This window comes from Fringilla coelebs (genome assembly GCF_963513975.1).
Source record: "Fringilla coelebs genome assembly, chromosome: 4".
NCBI classification, from domain to species: Eukaryota; Metazoa; Chordata; class Aves; order Passeriformes; family Fringillidae; genus Fringilla; species Fringilla coelebs.
The window spans coordinates 8,775,593-8,798,522 of NC_140032.1; the positions used below are offsets into that span (position 1 = coordinate 8,775,593).

General features: G+C 36.7%; 1 protein-coding gene across 1 annotated transcript in view; it reads right to left on the bottom strand.

The window, feature by feature from the left end:
* POLN (DNA polymerase nu) overlaps positions 1–22,930 on the bottom strand; it is a gene marked incomplete at both ends in the record, with an annotated part of 90,428 nt that overhangs the window by 24,896 nt on the left and 42,602 nt on the right. Inside the window, 3 exons of the mRNA XM_084205111.1 lie at positions 1,331–1,441; positions 4,276–4,407; positions 8,573–8,655. Of these exons, the coding sequence (XP_084061237.1) occupies positions 1,331–1,441; positions 4,276–4,407; positions 8,573–8,655 (326 nt within the window). The remainder of the gene's footprint in view (positions 1–1,330; positions 1,442–4,275; positions 4,408–8,572; positions 8,656–22,930) is intronic.

Here is a 22,930-nt window from a genome sequence, read left to right on the forward strand (position 1 = left end):
GAATATTTTAGAATTTTTAACCCTTGCTTCACCACAGCTTCTAATATTCCATTTTAAGCAACAATTACATTATTTTTCATCACATTTGTCCTCCAGTATCACTTGAACTGACAATGAAATCTGACAATCTTATTATTGTGGGTATATAGAAGTGTGTGTTCCATAGACAGTCCTGTGACAGCCTTGCTCCAGCTCTTGGGACAGATGGACACAGCAAATGCTGCTCAGAGGGCTGTGTCTCTTTATCAGTGCTACACTGTGTGCCCTGCAGGACTCACAGAATGAGAATTAGAATTAGAATTCTAGACCTGTAGGTATCTTTGCAGAGACAGTACTTAAAGACTGTCAAACATGACATAAATACTTAAGCCATTTTTAAAAAGAAACATTAAAATGAATAATATTTGGAGAGAAAGTGATACTTTCAAAAGGAAAATTCAAATAGCTTTAGAAGGAGCATGCCATCACCACGTCTAGAAAGCACTTTTTCCTTGCCTGGAAATTGTACTTCCAGGGTAACTTAAAGAAAACTCTGTCAGCATCATCTAATTAAAAAAAATAATTCTTCTAAGGGACATCAAGGGAGGGATCTCAGTCGGGCTGACAGCTCAGGTTTTTTTTCCTTTGGGTGGCTAAATTCTGTGCCTACCTTAGCCCCAAGAGACCTAACCAGAGTATGTTTTTGCATCAGATGAACTAACATGTGAGCACAGAATGCTGACTTTTACATTTCCAATATATACGTAAAAAGTTTTTCTGTGGAAAAAAACACCTTTTTTCTTGGCCTGCACAGAATTAAGTTTGAAATTTCTGCAAAGAATGAGCTGGATTTCAAAACAAATAATAACAATACACAATTATTGTAACATGCTGTATTTCAGAAACTAAAACTACCTGGCAAAATAAAAGCTGGAATCTGTAAGAAACAGAATCACAGAAACCCTTTTGGAGTAACAGACTATAAAAAACCAGAAAAGAAAGTGTTTAAAGAAACAATGCATCTGAAGAACAGAATTCTAGATATTCTCTCTATACATAGTTTGCATCAATACCTACATTTAACTATCACAGAGCACTTTAGTGTATTAGAACATTTATACTGTTGCTTTTATTAACATTATCATTATTATGATATTATCCTGTTTACTGGCAATTTCCAAGGTAGACAGAACATATAATTTTAACTTCTTTTTCACAGGAAAACTCACGCCTACTCTACTAGACTAGTGTAAGATTCATTCTTCTGAGATTATCAGAGTTGCTGCCCACTAAAGCCAAGCAGGGATAAAGACAGGTGGGTAGACAGGATGATAGGGAGGCAGATCTTTACCTTGAACAACAAAATTTACAGCCTGCCTCTCTGCTTGAGTGCGCAGCTTGTAATCCTGTGCATTGATGTTGGCCAGGGGCCTTTTGCGTCCCATTATGGAAACCACATAACCTTGCAGGATTGAAACAAAAATTACTTTTATAGTGTATATAGAATGATTAAAATTAAATTTCAAAAACATTTTTTGAAAACAATACAGATATTTGTAATTATGTGCTGCCTGAGTCAATTTAATATTTTGTTCACTGAAAATGGTCAGAGCTTATTTAAACCTTCAACACTTATCGTATTTTTGGTTTAAGTATTATTTAATTCAGAGAATTGGTACATGCTATACAAGGAAAATTTTAGTGCTTTAAGGCTGTTAAATTTTTATTAGGAATGTCTACTGATAAAGCAGCAAACTCTCTCTGTGGGGGATGAAACTATAAATACCTAGCAGAATTAGCTATCTATTAGCAGCCATAATTAGAGCTTTCCACGCAATGAATAGTTTACTTGAGAATAGTAAAGAAAAATCAATTTGTAGAGTAATTAAATCAGTAATGAATATTTCCCAAAAATATAAAATAGGTTTTTTTGGGGAAAAAAAGTTATATTTTTTTCCATTTTCTTTATGTAGTATTTCTGCGTTCCTTTCATAGCCAAACTTCCTTAACTCTAGTGTGGTGGGATTTTTTAGTTTAAAAGAAACAGAAAAAGAGAGTTAAAGCTTTATGTTAGGCCCTATGATGTATTTTCCTAAAAAACCCTATTTGGAGGGCAAGTGAGAGGAGTTGAGATAGGAAAAGAGATGTGAGGTTCCTCTTGTCAAAATAACACACACAAACTTAGCTTACATTCAAAAATAAACTTCTTATTTTAAGAAAAATGAAAAACCGCCCATGTTAAAAATGCATCTTTTTCTTTATATTTCTGATCACCTTGACTACCCATGAATTGTCATTAGATACCATGGAAATTCAGACTGACATAGTGTGATCTCCTCTGCTGTGCAAGAACAAGTGGTGGGGAGACCTCTTCAAACAAAAAGTAATCACCTTATATGGACAATACATACCCAGGCTTGTGTGCAGAGGATGAATTAATTCAGCTTTCTGTGAATTAGTGCATTTCCAGGAGGGCTGATACCAAAAGTAGCAGTTTGGAAATAAGAAACTGAATTATCTGGAAGTTAGGGTATTCTTTGGCAAATGGGTCTTCCCAATTTAACATTTTCCATGAAGGACAGTATTTAAAAATGGAATTTTTGAAGCATTGTATTCTTAGGTAAAATCAGATTTGCTGCATATCCTGATTCCTGTGAGGTGTGACTCCTCAGAACTGAGCAGCATCCCCAGACAAACACCACCACTTGTGTAACAGTGGCAGAGAAGGCACCTGGTGTCAATGATTAATCTGCAAATGCATGCCTGAATGAGGCCTTAATGTGGTCTTTTCAATATGCCAATAATTTCATTAAAACAACAGCAGGATAGTAATATATACACTAACAAATATTTTCCTCATAATAGAATTATTTATATGCTTTTCATGTCTACATGGAGTATCAGACATTCATAACACTTAAAAAATATTAGTCAGGGGACGCTGCTCACCTTTGAACTGCAGATAAGTTTAAAAAATTACCTTCTAATGAGCTCAATAGGTTGGAATGGTTTTTTTTGAAAGTTAGAATCCAAGGTGGATTAAGCAGAAAAATATTAAATAATATTGATCTGCTGAAGACTTCTAAAGCTTGTACAACAACCTAAACAGATTGCTCTTCTACCATTAATGGTTAAAATGGTCGATAAGCAGGAGTAAGGAGTAAGAAGTAATTAGACAAAGGTGTTTTGATGACTTTAGAGTATTAGTCATGACATTCCTGTCTACTGAACTCATAAAGCAGATTCTCCTGCACAGAAGTTTGGTCATTGAAATTCATTCACTTTAAAGAAAAGAATGCTGAGTTATTTTAAATACAACATAAATATATCATAAGTGTGTAATATTACTCAGTATGTAATGTTTGGCTTAATTACAGCTAAAAATAGATGTTCAATAACTTCACTTTTCTTGAGCAATATTAAAAAACAAAGGAATGGAAATGTGTGACACAAATGACAGTTCATACTTCCAGTAGATTTTGAGGGCCTACAAAGTATAAAAAATTAATACTACCAATTTTCATGACTAGAAGTGAATTATATGTTTCTGTTGTGACACTCACCCACACAGTGATGGGTAATATTATATTGCAAATTTACTATTAATTTCTAAAAAATGTCTTAGACTGCATGCCCTATTAAGAAACAAAAGAACTCAATTTTGACAGTTCTGCTAATTAGCTTTTAAAAGACAATATTTCAAGCAGCTATGTTTTCTCTTCTCAAATTACTGCACTCCTAGGATTCACTAAATATAAATGAATATGTATACTAAAAACAAATTTGGTGCAAGAAGAGTTTGCAGCTGCTGGCTCCAGAAGCACTCTGCACACATCTGTCACTACAGCTACCACCTGAACTTCAAGAACATAAATTCTGATTGATGCAAAGAAAAAACAAGTTAAAAAAAATTGGCTGTGTAAATTGACTGAACTTCCACGGTCCAGCAGCCATGGACCCAATTTATTAGGTAGAAGATTCCTTGGGCTTTTTTTTCTGTTGGAGTACATTATACATCAAAATGATGCAGTGTAACTTGACATTAAGTGGGGTTCATTCTGAGAACAGATGTCTTATTCTGTTAGTATCTTTCTGAGAAAAGGCAGACTTAACCAGCTCCTTTTAGGGCTAAAAAAAGAAAAAGAAAACCCAAGCCCCTGATTCACCAAGAAAGGATATTCCATCTTTTTCTGTTGTCCTGTAACTATCTGAATTTGGGTCAAGTGGAATCTTTGTCTTCACCACCGTCACACAGTGCAGATCAATAAACAAAATATGGTCATAGATTTGGATTACCTTTATTCCGGCACTGCTCAATGGTTTGCTTGGTAAATTCATGCACTTTCTTGTATTTTTGCATAAAACTCTCTATAAATTGACTGGCTTGAACAGGAGTAATTCCCAAGCAGTCAGCGAGACGTTCTTTACCTGGTGGTACAGAAATTATCTCTATATGCAATAAAGCAAAACAGGAAACCTCTACAAACAATTGCACTGTTTTCATGCACAATTAGTGGAATTAATTAACTTTACTTACCTCTATGAAAGAGGATGGATCTGATAGACTAAAATCATATTGCAACAAAATCGATGTTTAACCCTGAGCTTGAATGTTTTGCTGAATTTACTGGATTAAGTATATAATTAGCAGGAAGTATATAAGAAGTATGCAATTAAGAAATCCCTGTTATAATTTATACCTATAATGTGGTTGATATCTCTTTTGTTGACAGAGCAATGCTGTTACTTCAAGTATCATATGCAACACTGAACTAGTGCTGCAATCTCCAAACTTTGAAGAGCAGATAAAGATTTGAAATTAACTTTCAACAAACACAAATGTAATGAAGATCTAAAAAAGGATGGAGATGTTTAAATTTAGCTAGAAGCTTTAGAATTCAGTCTGAATTTAGACAGGATGTTTGGAGGCTGGGTCCCACAGATTTCAAAGAGTCCTAGGCACCTCAGTGTCAGTAGAAATTGGGGTCCAAGTTTTGAGATGAAAGGGTTGGAAAAAGAAAACAAAATGGAAAAAGAAAAAACAGAAAAAGTGTTCCAACAGAGGGAGAAGGAATAATAGCTTTTGGACAGGATATAGGTGCACAATATCTGTTATGCTGGATCTAAAAGTATTTTTAAGTAAATGTGGGAAAAAAACCTGAAGATATTCCAGAGTGTTAAAATATAAACTAAGAGCTACTGTTTAAACCCACTTATAAATCAAACAGTTCCAGTAAAAATAAAACATACATCAACATTACTCATATGAAGTTTGAAAGACAGATATATTTATGTCAGCTGCACAGCAACCCAGAACCAGCACTGTCTGCAAAGAACATAAGCTGAGAGGAGACATCTCAAGGCACCAAAGGCACGGAATAGTCATTGTCACAGTAAGACTGTCAAGAAAAATTGTCTAGCACTTTAAAAAGAGAGAGGATTGCAGCCATCTAAATGCCATCACTGTCAGGCTGATGTGCATTTCAGAACAATTCTTGTAGCATTTTGTTCTCAGTCACGCCAGGATCTGCACTGAGCTGCAAGAACACCAGTCTGGACAAGGTGCTAGAGGAAGAAATTCACCAAGACATCCAGGATGACATTTGCTGAGCTATTATAGATCTGTACACTTTTTTTTTGACAGCTAATTAATTTGGGTTTTCTTCCTGGGTTAGCAAATGACAAATCTATTTGATAAAGCACACATTACTAACAGCTAGGAGACTATTCTAGCTTCCTTAGAGAACTGTAACATCTAAGTTTGTCCATGTTATCCATTTAAAGAATCATTAATATACAGAACAATTGCATAAAATACTAGGAAAATTAAAGCACAATATTAGCAAGGACATCAGGAAGGTCCCAGGGAAATGCAGCTCCCAGGAAGCAAAAAGAGGGGAATGAACAGCCACATAATTGTGTCAGATATGCCCCACAGTGCAGGAGCACAGGCCATGCAAGGCAAAGCCCAGGATGGACTAAACCTTCTCTGAGCACTCTTCTTGAGTTATCTGTGCCAGGGTAATTATCAGAAGCAGCCTGTGAGCTTCAGTGATCTCCATTCTGCAATATCATCTTTCAAAAATGAAAGTAACATTAGTTTTCATTTAAACACTGTGATAGCCCTCTGTGTCAGTCCAGGGCTTGAACATCCTGTCATTGAATAGAAGGAATTCCTGATTTTACAGAACTTTAAGTTGCCTGTGTCTTAGTTCTACAAGATGACCAAGGCAGAAGCAGAGGGATTGAACTGCTCTAAACCAACCAAAAATACATACAGAATGTCCTGAGCTGGAAGGGAGCCACAAGGATCAATTCCTGGGCCTGCACAGGACACCCCAAGAGTCACACCATGTGCCTGGAAGTGTTGTCCAATGCTTCTTGAACTCTTGTCAGGCTTGGGACTGTGACCACTGCCCTGGGGAGCCTGTTCCAGGGCTCAACGACCCCTCTGGGTGAAAGCTTTTTCCTAATTACCAATCTTCTTTTTCTTTTATTATCCTTCAGAATTAAAGAAAAGACCTTGAAAGCATGAACCAAGTGCAACCCAAGAAAACAAAACATACAACCTAAGAAAACAAAAAGAGAAAAAAAAGATTACTATTTACTACATGAAAGGTTTTTATTAGCTCCTGTAAGCAGAATACAGGCAAGCTCCTCAGGGAGTGTTTTTGGAGTTTTCAATCCTAAAAGAAATATTATTCACACTCTTCAGTTGTATAAAAATGTCTCATTTATGAAAAGTGAACTGTCTTTTGAAGGGAGACAAACTGTGGGTGGAATTCAGTCCATCAATTTCAGGTATCTAACAATTACTTTTTGTCAGCCCAGTTTCCATCTAAGTGGTTTAATGATATAATTTCATGTCTTAATTAGGATCTGATCAGACTTCTAATGAACTGGAAACTTCTTATTATCTTTGAGGTGCTTCAACTGCCCTTGTTTGAGAGAGAGGGACACAAAGCAAACAAGTAAATGTAGACACATATCAAGCACTGCTGCAGTGAAATCTTTAGTGCCTGGTTCAGAGGAAGTGAGGGAGTGCCAACACTGTGCTTAAATGTAAACATTAAAGTTCTCTATAGATTAGTAGACAGACATGTGACCCACTGAGCCCCCGGAACTGAGGCATTTCTGACTCTATACAGAACTACAGGGCATTAAACTGGTGGTGATTCTTCTGATTACATCTGGTATTGCCTGTTCCACCCACAGTGAAGAGAAGAGATAGAAATGTGTACCATTTGCATGGACCAAGGGGCAGAGGTCATAATGCTGGCATTTTGTAAAATAAAACCAGTGATGAAACCATTCAGGAGGGAAATGGAAGATTTGATTCCAGTCTCATCACAGACAGGCCTAAATTTACAGTGTAGGCTACTAATGCTGGGCTTTTTTAATATAGATTTTAAACACAGAGGTTTCAAATGCAATGCAAAAGTTCATGTAAAAATGCAGGTCTGTATGCATACACACACACACACACAAACCCCTAAACAGAAAATAGATATTCAGGAGAGCTGAATTTGATGCATTTCTTCCCAACTGAATACCATAAATGATAAATGGAATACCCTGGCTAATTCTGCCTTTGGTTCAAGGACTCAGTGCAAAGGATGGCTCAGAAACCATTCACAACCAGGAACTCAAGATGTAACATTAAGTGTTTCCAAGTTACATAATGTTTGCAGCCCAGGGCTCTCATTTTCTAAATGACTTTTTCAAGAACTCATCCTCTGTAGAGAAAGTTAGTCAGGTGCTCACTGAAACCAATTCACAAGAGTTTCTGGGCTGATGACATACATGCATCAATCTCCCCAGAACAGGAAACTCAAAGCATGTATGAAGCATAAGGAGTGTGGGGCATCATTTAGAAATAGCAGGCAGTTTTGGAAAATGTGAAGAACATCTTGACTTATCTGGGACCTGGTCAGGACTTAGGCAGAATGGGTAACAGTGGATTTTTGCAAGTTTTCTGCAGTTGTGAAGAAATGGCAGCAAACATTAAGACTCAAAGTAAGGGACCACTTTTACACTGTGAGGGTGAGCAAGTGCTGGCACAGGTTGCCCAGGGAGGCTGTGGAGCCTTGAAGAGCCCTTTCTCCAACCATGAGGACACTGAAAATCTGGACACAGTCCTGGGCAAACAGCCCTGCTTGGACAAGGGGCCGGATCTGATGACTTCCAGAGATTCCTTCCAACCTCTCCCACTCTCTGATTCTATAAATTTGATTTAAAACAATATTGGAGTTTTTAAAATTTCATTGCAGTTATTCTCATCCCTGTCTATATACTAAGAGAATTAGTTAATTCTAGTTAATTAGTTAATTAAAAAATCCACTCAAAATTAGATATATGCTTCAGTTATATCAGCAGTAAATAAATACAAAATCAGACAATCTTTGTATATGGCAATGTAACTACATTAATTTCATAATTTTTATACTGAGTAGCTAATTTAATAATACTGGATAAAAATATAAATGCAATAATCTGACAAACTTTTACTCACCTTTATAAATTCAATCTACTTATATAAATGATGAATAAAATATAAATTGACAGTCCTGGGTGTCTTTCTAAAAATGCCTACCTGCTCCATAAACCACAGAGTAAACAATACGCTTTGCTTGCTCTCTATCAGCATGTTTCACTTGTTCAATTGGAATCCCTTTCCTAAACAAACAAACAAAAATCACACATTTTCAGTTAAAACAAAATTGTTAACCCCACAGAAAAGTTATTTCAAGTCAATAATCATTTAATAACTACAAAATTGTAGGATATTAATAGATGTACTTAAGGGCTTTTGTTGTCAACCAGGAATGCACAATTCTTTACAAATTTTCATAGTGATAGTCCATAGTAAATTAAAGTTTTAATTTTAATCTTCTCCTTTCCTTTTCAATTAAATTTTTGGTTAGGAAAAATCCTACTGCTGTATCACTAGTTTTTCAGATTGACGAGGATTTAATAGTGGCTCATGAGAAAAATTAATTTCCAGCTGCAGCATTTCTTCAAGATGTGAGGGTCTAGAGACTTAAAGCAGAAGTTTGACCTAAAGCTTGTTTAAAAAAGATTATTATCAGGGCTTCACTAACAGAAATATCCAACCTTTTTTCAAGAAATAACTGATTGAAGCAGGCACTGCTTGCTCCACATGCCTTACAGAGCTCCACAATAGCAAGGCTCCATAGAACAGCAGCAGTGGCTGATTCTGAACTCAAGAGTGCATCCAGATTGCTCACAGCCAAGTGTCCTCCTTCCCAGTACCCATTCCCTCCCAAATGACATAAAGCAGTCCTACAAAAATGCTGATGGATTTAGCAATGTGAAAAATGAAAAGCTATGACTCTGCAATCATCAAGTATGTGCCATCTATAGTTTTCCTTATCAGAATGCAGCTTCAGAAAGAACACTGAAATTATTAACAACTGAAAGCACTGAAGAATATTGATCATTTTGCTTAAATGGAATGGTGTTGGGGGAAATCATATACTCACTCTCTGAAAACAAATACCTACAAAAATTGTATTTGAAACATGGAGATTAATTGCTATCAGAGATACTTGATGATATCTGCACCATTTGGGAAAAAGTCTCCCCATGAGACTGTCAATTTTTTTCATGGGTCTGGTTGCATTTTTAAAACCAAAGTTTTCTATGGTTTGCTATGAAAGACTTTTTGCCATGAAAGATGCTTTGTTGTGAAGGTTTTAGCTGAGGAGCTTTGAGAAAATGGTACATTTCTCTGAATCTTCTTCAAGGAAAGTCTTTCACCCCTATTAAGATATCCAACTTTCTATAAAATCAGCAGAGCCACAAATTTTTCTTGCTTACCTCATACACTGATTTTAGCCAAGCCTATGTGCAGTGCTGGTATAATTAGGCATTCTGAATGACAAATAGGCAGACACTGGATGAAATCAGATTTAAGCAAGTCTTTAAAGCAGTACAGATTTGTGAAGAGGAAAAATAAAACTAAATATAATTTCCAGCCTTCAGTGGACAAAAAGTTTTTGGTTTTGCAGAAGCTCACATTGTTCCTTTGACTACTACTAACTGCTTAAAGATGAAACAAAACTTTTCACTGCTCAGTTTAGTTGAGAAACAAGAGTAATTTAATAGTGTAATGAAGACTGTTCCCACTTGACCATTCTGCTAGTTTGAGACTCTTACAATTTACTTTCTTAGCCATGGCAGGTCAAAAGTTCATGGATCTTTTTGAATACAATAGGTTGAGATTCCCAGTTGTACCTGAATACAAGGACAAAGTGGCAATAGGAGCTAATAAGTGCAGAATTAGGAAACTAGACATCATTAAGGATTTCCTGAAACAATCTCCAGCAGAAAGACTGCAGGAATTTCCTGAAGAAGCTGGCAGAGAACTACACAGACACTTGAGAAAGCATTGATCCCAAGGGAAAATAGAATCTGGTAAGAGCAAATATCACCTGAGGACCTTTCTGACATGCAACACTGGGGAATGCTGAAACTGGGGAAAGCCTAAAAATGTAATACTGCTTCCCTAATACTACATAATTTGAACTAGAGGATGGGACAAGGCAAGGAATGGGAGAATGGGAGCAGAATTTACTTGAAGATTTACTGAAGTCAGAGGCTAGAGACAACTGAGAGGCAGTGGGTACGTCAGCTGCTCACTTCTCTGGAAAAGAAGGGCTACAACAGAAAGGACACAGTGGGGAAGAACTGTGGAGACCTGTAGGGGAATACAGATCCTCATCAGACTGAGGGAGACACAAGGTGAGACTTGCTGAGAGGGACTGATGGTTCTAGAGAAGTTTTAGCAGTGAAAGAAGACACGAGAACTGGATTGTGTGCACAATTAGAACTGCTGCTAGAACTTTGATTATGATTTTGTATTACCTAAGCTTCAGCTTGGAGGGCTGACTGGAAAAAAAAGAAATAGTCTTATTGCTGTAATGATGACTGGCAGTGTCAGCAACCACAATGAAACCTTGCCTAACACAGTTATTGGTGCAGAAGTACATGAATCATGTAATCATGGCAATCCAACAGTCACTTAGCAATTTCTGGTCTGTGATTAGTCATGAAACACATGGAAAAAATAAAAATTTCAGAGCCTTATCTTAAATATTTCCTTCAATATAATGTTAGAACCAAAATGGTCAGTCAACACCTCCAAGCATGTCAGTGGGAAATGTGAGCATTGGACAGAGAGGCATTACATCTACCACTCTGAGTATTTGCAAATTTATGTACCACATAAAAGAATACATCATTATAAGGTATGAAATTGCCATATAAATCAAAACTGCTTGAGCAAACAGAAGTCATTAATCATAACTATTTTTTTCCCTAATAAATGCTTTTTTTCCCTTTGTATTGACAATTATTGGCTTCTACTAGAGTGTCTGATTTCTCCTGTAATTCAGAGAGGCATTCCTGCAGTTTGAGGCAAAGGCTGTTTATTCCTTTGAACAATAAAATTAAAGGGGAGGTGTGCAGTTACTCAGAACTGCAGCAGCCATGTTAGAAATCCCCAGTGGGCTTTCTGCTTTATCCTGTTTCCTTTACAAACTAATTTAGGTTTGTGATAATTGATTTGTTTTAATGGGTACTGTGAGAACCTAATTCATGATAAAATCTTTATTTTGCCTTTGGACTCATCATGAACACCCATAATATTGATAAAAAGACATTGTGATCCGCATACTTGCATAAGAAGTTTTTAGCAAGCCATCCAGGGCATGAAAATATTCAGTGCTGAGGTGTGGTATGTGTAACATAGATCTTTAGTGGAAATGCATTTTTTAAAATAGATTTGAATCTGAAAAAGGAAGGTGAATGTGCATAAAGTAGTCTTAGCTGCTGGGCAGTGAGACTGAGGCTGTGACTCCAGCTCACCCAGCTTTGTCTGTACAGCTGGACTAAGAAGAAGACTGATAATGCAATGTTACAGAAATTGATGCAGAAAAAAGCTCGGGAGGAAAAAGAATTTGCTGCAGATTTCGTTGTGGAAACAGCAAAATTCCTGAAGGCCTTCAGAAAATAAATATGCAGTTACTAGTTCTAGCATGAGACATATTTTTCCATTTTACTACATGCTTCTCATTACTCTCTCTCAAATATGCTGGGAAAAGTTCAGGTTCATAATCAGTATTTTCACCATCTTCAAATCTCCAAATGTGCAGTATTTCACCTTCTACATTCCTGTCCTTGCCTGCATACTTGTCTCAGGCTATTTCCACATCTCTGATTTGCTTGTCCTTTACTTTGTTTAGCACTGATTGTAAGTACTTTGCCTTATGGTACTTTGTTTGATAGACATCTCTTAGGCAGAATAAAGAACAGTCCTCAGTGCTGGAAACAGGCTCAGGCTGGCAAATCTCAGTATCCTGGGAAGGAGTTAGCAGAGTTAAACAATCTGAGAAGGTCTGTGAGGGTAGCAAACAATTTGCAGCCAAAACTGTAGAATATCCAAAAAACACAGTGGGAGCAGAGATACACATAGTCTTTAAAAAGGTGGCTCTAGTAAGAACTGGATTGTGTATCTAAAGGGAATTGCTGCCTAATTCTGAGAGTAAAAACATGGAGAAAAAATTTTCTAGCAAACGGTGAAGAAGGATAACATGAAATTATGGTTAAGAAACAAAGTGAACATATGAAAAGGAGGAACATATAATTTATTACTTTTTCAGAGAAAATACTTTGAATATTATCATAATTTCTCCAAAATTCACCATACATTTTCATTTATTAATGGGGTCTAATAGACATCTCAAAGAGTTTCTACTGAATTCAGTCTTAAGTCTCTAATACATATGAACACCAAGTTTCTTTATACCCCCAAAAAATACAGCAATCATATCTGCAATTTTAACAAGGTTTAACTGTAAGCTGGAATAGCACATTTAATACATAATAGACATCTCAATAGATTAATTTTTACCTGTACAGAATACTAAAAAACTAACATGAATTTTAGTAAGCAGAAATGAGCTCACACAACATAAACACATAAAAAACCCCATTGAGATTAAAGAGGCAACAGGGCATAACATATGAGCAATGGCAAAATAAATCCTTGAGAACAGGTAGAAATGGGAGGAAATCAGTCTTAAAAGAATGCGATAAGACATTCCAGAATTTCTGGGAAATGTTGTGTGGTGAAGGAAGCCAACTGTTCATGCACAGGAAAAGGCAGAACAAACTCCTCAAACACAATATCTGGCAGGCATGTGTTGCCTTGATCTGCATTACACTCCAGCCAAGGTATGCTCACTCATAATAGCCACATACCCTTGGCTGCTCTCTTGCATCTGCCAATTAATCCAAGTCCAAGCTGTGAATTGTTGATGTGGGAAATGAGATGGAGTGGCATTAAATTCATTTTATATGCAGTCATTACTGTCCAATGAATGAGTCAATGTATGAGTGAGTACACATTTGTTCATCTGATGGCTCTTACAGCTTTTTATGTTTTCATCAGTGAACTATATAAATCTCATTTTCAATCACCTGTTGCTGTTTAATAGCAGATGAGAGTTTTATATTCTGTGTGTGGCTGGAACTTTGTGTTAGGATTTGAAATAGGTATGGACATTTTATATAATCAGTAAAATTAGAAAAGCCCAATTCTACAGCAGCACCACCATTGGGTAGATCATGTAAATTCTGAGAATTTACTTTTTCACTTCAGCAGACCTTATATCTGAGGCAGTCAGAATATATATCTTCTGTTTTATATATATATAGATAACAGTTATATATATGTATATATAACAATGTATATGAGTATCCAAGACATACAGAAAAAAAATGGCTACCTGTAACCCAGTTCACCCACTGCTAATGCAATGAGCAAGAATAAACAATTTTTTTGAAAGCTGCTATTTCACAACTCATGGAAAATGCTGACAAGGCTCAGGCATACTTTGTCTCAGACATTTGTAAGGTAATATGGAGAAGCTAACTCAGAATTACTTTTGCCTGGCTAATCTCTGCTACAGATTACAGAAAAGGAAGGGGCTGGGAAACAGGTTCCCTGAAGACACTGTCATATCAAAATATATCACTACTTTTGTGTTGTATCAATCAAGAGCTAGACATAAGATATGTAAAATTAGCCCATTTCTTTCATACAGAAATGTAAAATGTATGGTTTCTATGCTTTCTATAACTATGAGGCATTCACACAACTATGTTCAAAAAAAAAAAAAAAAAAAGAGATTCTTTCACATAAGAGCATGAGAGCAGGATGAAAAATGAATTTTTCTAGACTGCCCAGAAGAGTGGAAATACAGCTAAGATACTTTTCTAAAAATAGGAAAGAAACCTTTCCACAGAGAAGCTGTGGAGTCCCTGTTTCTGCAGGTGTTCAGAGCCAGGCTTGATGGGCTCTGAGTACCCTGGCCTAGTGAAGGTGTCCCCTGTCCATGGTTGGGGTTGGAACTATATAGTCTTCCAGGTTCCTCCCAACACAAACCACTGTAGGATTCTAGAATTCTATGAAAAAAAGCACGTACAAAGACTGAAATGCAGACTAAAATCTTGCCAGAAGGGAAACAGCAGGTCAGGAGTAACAGAAAGATAAAACTTTCTGATGTAACCTAAGTATTAATTAGTTTTTTGTTGTATTTTTTATCTATGTCACTTCTAAACACTTCTCATGTCTGATTCAAAGGTTATGTAAAATGCCTGTATGTGCAATTTTATCATTAGCTGGTTTGCATAAGTGAGATAAAATGTTACAGAATAGCACCAAGAAACTCCTCACAGCATAGACACCACATCCCTCACATCTCTTCCTCCTCACCTGAAGGGCAATACATAGTATTATATAGTATTACATTTATATACATGTATATTCAACCCCACCCTGGCATCAGGGGAGGCAGAGCTGTCTTCTCCTCTGGCATGGATCTTCCACATAAATATAGGGGTCATGTACTTAAACAGAGGGAAAGAGAGTCACAACACACAATTCAGGAGTTTAACATTGTGCTTTATTTAGTTAAGAAGGTTTTTTAAAAGTTTTTATTTGTGTTCAGCTTCTTTGAATTAAATAGTACAGCTGTCAGCTTGATGCCATCCTTCTACATCCTACTACAGCCAACTCCAAAACACTTTTGTCATTTTGTCTCTTTTCCCTTTGGGTATGCCACCCTACAAAACTGTGGTTTAATTTATATGTACTTAGCACCAGGAAGATCATTATAACCCCTATAAAACATTTTTGTAAGAATTCAGAAGCACTTCAGCATTTTAAAACTTCTTCCAGTAGCTAATCATAAAAGAATTTATTTTGTGTGAGTAGCTTCTATAATCCACTGCATGAAGATTTATTTCATTAGTCCTCAACCTCCTTTTAAAGAGCATGGTATCTAACTTTCACGTATTTTAAAGAAGATAAACACATGACTTTGCAGTTTGCTATGAGGGTCAGAAGTCTTCTGTTGTTACATTATAAAGTAGCAGGGAACCATATAAAGCAATTGCAACAAGGTTATATCATAAATTATAGCTATCATCAGTAACAACTTGCTGAGAGATTAATTTGGGACTGAAGTGATCCATTATCTTTATTAAGATATTTACTGGCATGTTGCTGTTTCAGGTATCAGGTCCTGAAGAAATAAATTAGATAGCACTTATTTTCAGTGCTCTTCATTAGAAAAAGGCCACTTAGAACATTTTTCTGTAAAAATGCACAATTCTGGACATATGTCAGCTGGAGCAGGAAGTCCCTGACACTGACATAAGTACTTGAAGAGAGCACACCCTGCAACCTTCACCTTGCCTCTCCTTCATCCCAAGAGGAAAAAAGAAAAAGGGCTTTCACTTCACATATCCATAGTCTTTTTTTATTTCTGAGTGATGAGGGCAGTCTTATTTTAGGGTCTCTGGGTCTATGAGCATAGAAGAGAAGGAAGTCAGGTTAACTCACCCCCCACATCAGGTGCTGGTGTGAGCATCGACAGTGATGGGCACCATCATGGAAAGAACAAATAAATGTTAATGGATTACGAGGTCTATGCAAACTGGGACGGCATAAAATTTCTCAGAGGCCATTTGTAAAGAACAACAGGGATCAAATGCAAGTTAATGCCCTTGGAGTTCTTTCTTTACTTATCACAAATCACTTTTCAAGCTTTTCTTCAAGCAGCTTCAAATAATTAAGACAGAACAGCAGCCATTTTGGGAGATGAGAGAGGCAGCTGCAGCAGAGCATAAGTAATTACACATCTTGGACCTTTCAAGAGTCTCAAAGAAATAGAGGGACCTTCAGTGCAACCTTTAGATAAATACTAGAAGAGTGAAACAGAAAGAACAGAGTTCTTAACATACAATCAAAAGATGATGCAATGCCATCTCAGACATTACACAGAACAAAACACGGAGCTATCATATTGTTCCAACTATGTATAGTTTGCTCAGGAAAAATAGGCAGGGGAAGAGAGGAGATGTCACATTACATCCAACTGCATCCACACAATACAGAAAAAAAATAAGAGACAGACTTTGAAATATCTTGGCCAGGCAAGCAAAAAAGGAAGAAATCAGTCATGCTATATATAAAGGGTCTTGAACAAATTCTGCAGAGAGGGATAAGAAACTTCCTATCCCATCTTTTTCAATCTTCTCTCTAAACACCCCTTTCAGCTTAAATTTCTGCTATGCCTTGGGTCAACACTGAACTAAAGGCAAAAGTAAAATGAAGAATGAATTGCCATGACATTCGTGATTTCATCAAAATTTAGCTTGGCACTAGAGTTGAAGTTGAGTTAAATGAAATCAAAGGAAATATTTTACTGAGCTCTGGAGTGTGCTCATAAAACAGAGCACTTTATCAAAGTCACTCTAGAAGGACATGACTGTTTGGGGATAAGAGTTTCATACACAACAAAACCTTTCTATGAAATTAGCAAAGCCAAAAGTTATCAGACACCACAAAACTACTGAGGACTATCCAGCCTCCTCTGAGCTTGCTTTCTCTCTAGTTTCTGTGTTAGTTGTGGTGGTAGCAATTGTAGAACTTTATTTTTCATTTATTCTAGAGGGCTAAGAAAGCATTTAATATGCAATAATAATAAGCTCCCAATGTGACCTAAAATTAAGCTGTCTGCTTAAACTTCTGGTTAACAGCCTGATTTATTTAAAGCTTCTAAAAACAAAAGCCATTATGCTTCCTGAAGATTTTATTCCCTCTGCTTCATCTGCCAGTCTAAACTAAAGCCACAGCTGCACTTTTACAAGGCAGTGTAAAGAACAAGGTGAAATTTCCACAGGTTGTCATATAGACTGGCAGAGTGAAAAGTAAGACAAGTGTTAAATTTCACTAATATCAACTATTGCAAATGAGCTTTCAAAGCATGTAGAAATCTGTTTGCTGCAAAAGTAACACTGTTAAAATATTCCACACCAACACCTATGAGGTGTTGAACTTTGAGCTTAAATGTTTTAAAACTCTGATTCTGAGAAGGCAAACTGAACATATTCCCTTTTTACCACACAGCAGCTGCAGGAGCTGCAAGTGGTACAGCCTTACTCACAACTTTTTTACCAAACAAGTTATTAAATACCAGATTCATAATGAGAAGTACCTGTACATAGTACCTGTCCCTGAATATGTGACTTGATTTGAAAGAGTATGCCTTCCCATTCAAACTGAAATTGTGTCTCTCTTAACAGCATATAAGAAACAAATTACTGATTCCACACTTTTTGTCAGCATCACTCTAAATAAAGGTACAAGATGAGAGATATTTTAGCTATTGATTAGAATAGAAATTACATATATCTAGCAAAAACTGCTTCTTCAGAATCTGTTTCACCAAAGGTAAGTAAGTAGAAGCCTTGAAACTAACTAAAAATTGTAACAGGATTAGAAAGCCAGCCAAGTAAATGATAATGAAAGAAATGTTATATTAAACCTTAGTGAGTGTCCTAGCAGGAAGCACTGAGTTTAGGACCTCCTGATTTACAGTGAATCGATACAGGCTGAGTTACAGAAGCAAACTTCAGAGCTGAAGGATCACAACAGTCACACACTTCTAAAGGGAGACTTCAGCAGAGATGCTCAGCTACACTTATTTAAGGCTGCCATGTAACACACAGGAAAACATTTCTCTACTCTTAAACTATCCTAGAAGTAACCCTATATGCTCCCCAGTAAAGAGTAGACATGATTGTAATTTGTCTTAAAACTGCAAAAGTTTCACCATTTTATATGTGCTCAGTGGCATGGAATGTTTCTTCATCGCAACTTCAAAACCAAAGATTTTGCCATTTTGCAATGGATGAAGTGAAATGAATTAACTCAAATTCATTTCAGACCTGACATTAAGTTCATAAAAAGGGGAGAAATGAATGAACCCAAGAGACCCCATGTACTAAAAGAAGTGTACTAAATAGCCTGGATTATCTAAAAAATCTTTAGACAAATATGGGGCTCTAAGAACCTTAAACTGGTATAGCTCATTATTTAGACAAAGAACAAAACTAAAAGAGCTCTGCTTGGGGTGAAGGGAGCTGTGTAACCCTGTGGCTGCATGTAACTCTATGTCTGCTAATGGGGACAGGAGGAGAGCTAAAGCTCTTCCTGTTTCCTTAGTAAAAACCACCTGGATAAGCATGATTATTTAATTATTCCTTAATCACCTAACAAACACACAGGTGACATCTCTTGATTAACAATGACTCTGTTCAAGCTTGTTGATATTATTTTCATAAAATTAATATAGAAGGACAAATATTCATATCTGTTTAAAAACCATTCAGCTGCAGATGTGGCATTCACTTCCCAGAAATCTATTTAACTTATCCCTGATTAACTGGCCTTTCCTCTTGCTATTTGAGTAGGCAGCCTAACTGAATTCCATATGTGCTATACCATGCAGTTATATGAACTAACCTAAAAAATACTATTTTGTGAAGGATTAATCTTTAATCTATTTAATACAAAGAAGGTATTTGAAACAAAGTCGTATGAAATGGATATGGGCAGGTGTGTATATATTTAGTCAGCCTACCACCAAGCATTTGTGCATACTTGACCTTATCTTTTTCAAACAGACCCAGTTATCTTTTTGTATGATTCAGCCCATGAGGACTTATTTTGATTAATTTCAGGAATATCCAAAATACCTCTGCTTATTTCCTGTGTTCTACAGAACTCAGCAGGGTATCAGCAGATAGAGCTATTGTCAGGAAGTATCCTGAATTGCCAAGAGGCTGGAAAAACAAGAGTCCCTATTTTGTCACAGTTCCTACCAGACCAACTGCCAGTATGCAACAGTTTGGCTCACCTGGCCATCACTGGATATAATCAGCCCTGTGAGCTCCCTGCTTTGCAGGTGGTAAAGAAATAAAATTCCACACTTCCTGCAGGAAGACATTCTGCAAAGAACAAACCAAACCTTCCTGCACTGTTGTCTTTTTATTCCAGGATGGCTGAACTTATTAAAAAAAAAAAAAAAAGACAACCCAAAACCATAACAAAAAGCCTTTTCTCATTTCACCATGCTAATTTCAAGTGATTCTGTGCTTTGCTTCTCTCTAGGCTTTTTCTTAAGTAATTTCCAAAACCATCATGTCAGTCTCTAACAAAACAGTTCAGAACAGATATCACAATGATACCACAGAAATACCAGCTGAGGAGAAATAGACTTTCATGTTCAGAACATTTTATAAAGTCTGCAGTTCCCAAGATTATTTGAAATGAAGTGTTCAAGTTCCTCTGATTGTGGAATGGATAGTATAAGCTAAAGACCCTTCCATGTCTCAAAAGGTGGTGAAGAATTCATAAATCCCTTGGAATTCCAGGATAATTACACACTTTTTTTATTTTAGATATAAACTGCCATGGCTACAAAGACATAATGAGATATGTCCTCTTCTCTGGAGCCATTTTTTTAAACTCTCTGAAAGCCACACAGACTCAGGTGAACAATTATTATGTCCAGTACTTACTAGAAGGTAAATTCAATACCTGGAAGAAGCACAGGTATTCATGCTGCTCTCCATCACCACACAAAAGAAAGCACTAATAGCATGAATATGAGGGAGCAGATGACAGATGAGAGAGAAGGGAGTATTTTGTGGTTTGGATCTTACAAAACTCAGATCTCAATGTGAAACAGGAGCAACTAGACCACTATCAAATTCTCCAGCCTTCTTTCAAACACTGCCATGAGTGTAAGCAAAGCACACAACTGCCACAAATCATCCTTTCATTGGTAAAATCAGAGCAAATATCACCCTTAAAGAGTATGCACTAACTACCTTGTAACTTTAATTCACCATCAGTAGTTAATGTGTATAGGTTAAATTACAGTTTAGAGCAAGAAATTGATACTTTAAAGAGGATGCACATTTTCATACTGGAATGGCAGCAGTTATCAGATTATTATACCTTTTAATACACAACACATCTCTATACTGAACAATATTAGACCTATTTCTCTACTATATAGTAATACGAAAGTATTTTAATAGGGATTATTTAAATTTATCGATTCTCATTTTAGCTTTTAGAATTAAAGGAAAACTCACTGCATACAGGCAAACTTTTTGGGTGTTCTCTGATTTTCATACTGAAAGAGAGTTAGAGTACAACTGCTTAACAATGTTATCTATTAAAGGCATTTTTCTGAGGCATAGACCAACTTGGGTATCCTTACACTGGATCTACAGACAATCTATAGCACAGAATAAATGACAGAAAACACCCAGGTAATTAATCACTGCATGGGAAAGTTTGTGCACAGGGACAATTATCTTTCTACACTCACACAATTAAACCCTCACCATTTATAGCAGTAATAAATTCCTGCTTGCAAGTAACTCACTAAATATCTTTGTTAATTTCTCCCCTTCTCAAATAGCAAATATCATCTAAAGAAAAGGTATATTTACCATGAGAAGATAACAGTAAGTCAATAAAAACAATCTAAAAATATTATTAAATCTCAGAGAAGTAATGTGGTCAAGAGAATGTTCTTTGTTTCATATGCTAGTATTATCCCTAGAGACCATAAATCACCTGGGTATTCCCTTTCCTACATTTCTGGATATAGGAGTATTGGACTTTCACTCCAATCCATTTGCAACAGATCTACTTACAGGGTCCTTTCCTCTGAACCTCTTGGTTTACGAGGATATAGAGACTACATGTTTTACCATCTTAGTTCATAGTTATAATTTAGAAAGGGCAAAATGGTCTCATAAATCTGCTAAGCCATTTATGACAGACATATCAGTGTTCTATTTCAGGCTTGAGAACATAAAACATAGAACGTAAATCTACTTTGCAGATATTAGGAATATCTGTAGCAAATAATGGATCACAGTGACAACATCTTCAAGCTTAAATTGACTAAGCTTGCTAAGAGCCATAAATAACATGAGTTGCATTTGTATGGCCAGGCTGCCCTCAGGATCCCTAATAGAGGGCAGCACTGTGCTCTGCTGGACACAGCTGATCTTGTCACAACTGGGGATCTCCAGTTGTCTGAGACAGATTCTAAAGAAACAAAGGAAAGGACTTATACAAATATTTAAGTATGGATTAATTCTCCAGTCATAGGAACTCTGAAGCAGTACTATCCCAATTCAAAAAAGCACTCAAGCAGTAAAGAAGGCAGAAGTCAGACAGGATGAAACACCTATATGAAATACATCATACTATGATGTGTTTCAGTGCTTAGCTAAATCAAGATACTTTTCCTGGTTTTTGACTCAATATTGTCACTATGAGTATATACTATGATGGAGGAACAACAACCGAGTGAGAAGGGTGACAAAAGAGCAGTTTGAAAGAGACAGGTAATCATTACACCCTGAATTACTAAATTTTGCAAAGTGCAGATTACCTAAAAGACTAAACTTATTTTTCAGCATCTATTTTGAAAGTGATTTTAAGATATGCACATCAACAGCATTTTAAATACAATTATTTGTTTTTTATTTATTTTGTAAAAGCTAAAGAAGTGAGAGGAAGTTCATGCTGAGGCTTGTTGCCATCGGGATGTCTAATGGCAGTTAGGTCTCTTGGCTGGTCAGACAGCTGCCAGGACAGCTCTCGTCACCTTCAGCACTGGGATGATGATTTGGATTTGAAAGGATTATGACTGTCATAGGGCATTAAGGCAACATAACACAAGGTGAACTTGCAGGTAGCTAGAATCCATTGTATCATGAATTTTTAAAAGTTTAGGCAAGCCTTGAAACTTTGCCATGTGTTCAGTGTGTCATTAAAGTAATGCGCTCTTGGTGGTGTTGTAATAGCAGGTGTTGACCTGCCTTTAAGGCTTTTTCTTTGTAGGACATAGCAGAGGACTCACTGTAAGATAATTTTGGTAATACCTTACAATCATCAACACAGCAAAAAGGAGGAAGGGCACTAAGCATATCCAAGTGAGCATCAAAATCTCTACCACCTTAGTTTTAGCTGGGGTAACTATGTTAGATGACCAAAAAATATATTGGCTGTACAAGGCAGAGATGAGCAAGCTGGTTTAGTGGAAGATGTCCCTGCCCATAGCAAGGGGATGGACTAGATAATCTTTAAAAGCCTCATCCAACACAAACCATTCTGTGGTTCTGTGGAAATTAATTGCAGCTTCTGATAGTTTTAGCTGAATAGCCACTTCAAGACAGTTCTGTCAAAGGGAATACACAATACTTCAAAAACACTCTACAGCACTACAGCAAGCAGTGTCTCCAGCAAACAGCTGAGCCCAGAGCAGGGAGGCACAGAGCTGAAATGAGCTGTCTCTGCAAGCTCACCAGAGCAGCACAAGATCCCAGCCCAGCCTGATGGGAGCCTTGCCTCTCACTGGGGTTGATTTGGGTAGTGTGTTGCACATGTGTTCCAATTTTAGATTGGAAGTTAATACCTTCACTCAGCCCTTTACTACCATGTACAGACACAGTTTGGGCTAACACACACACCTCCAGGGTGAAG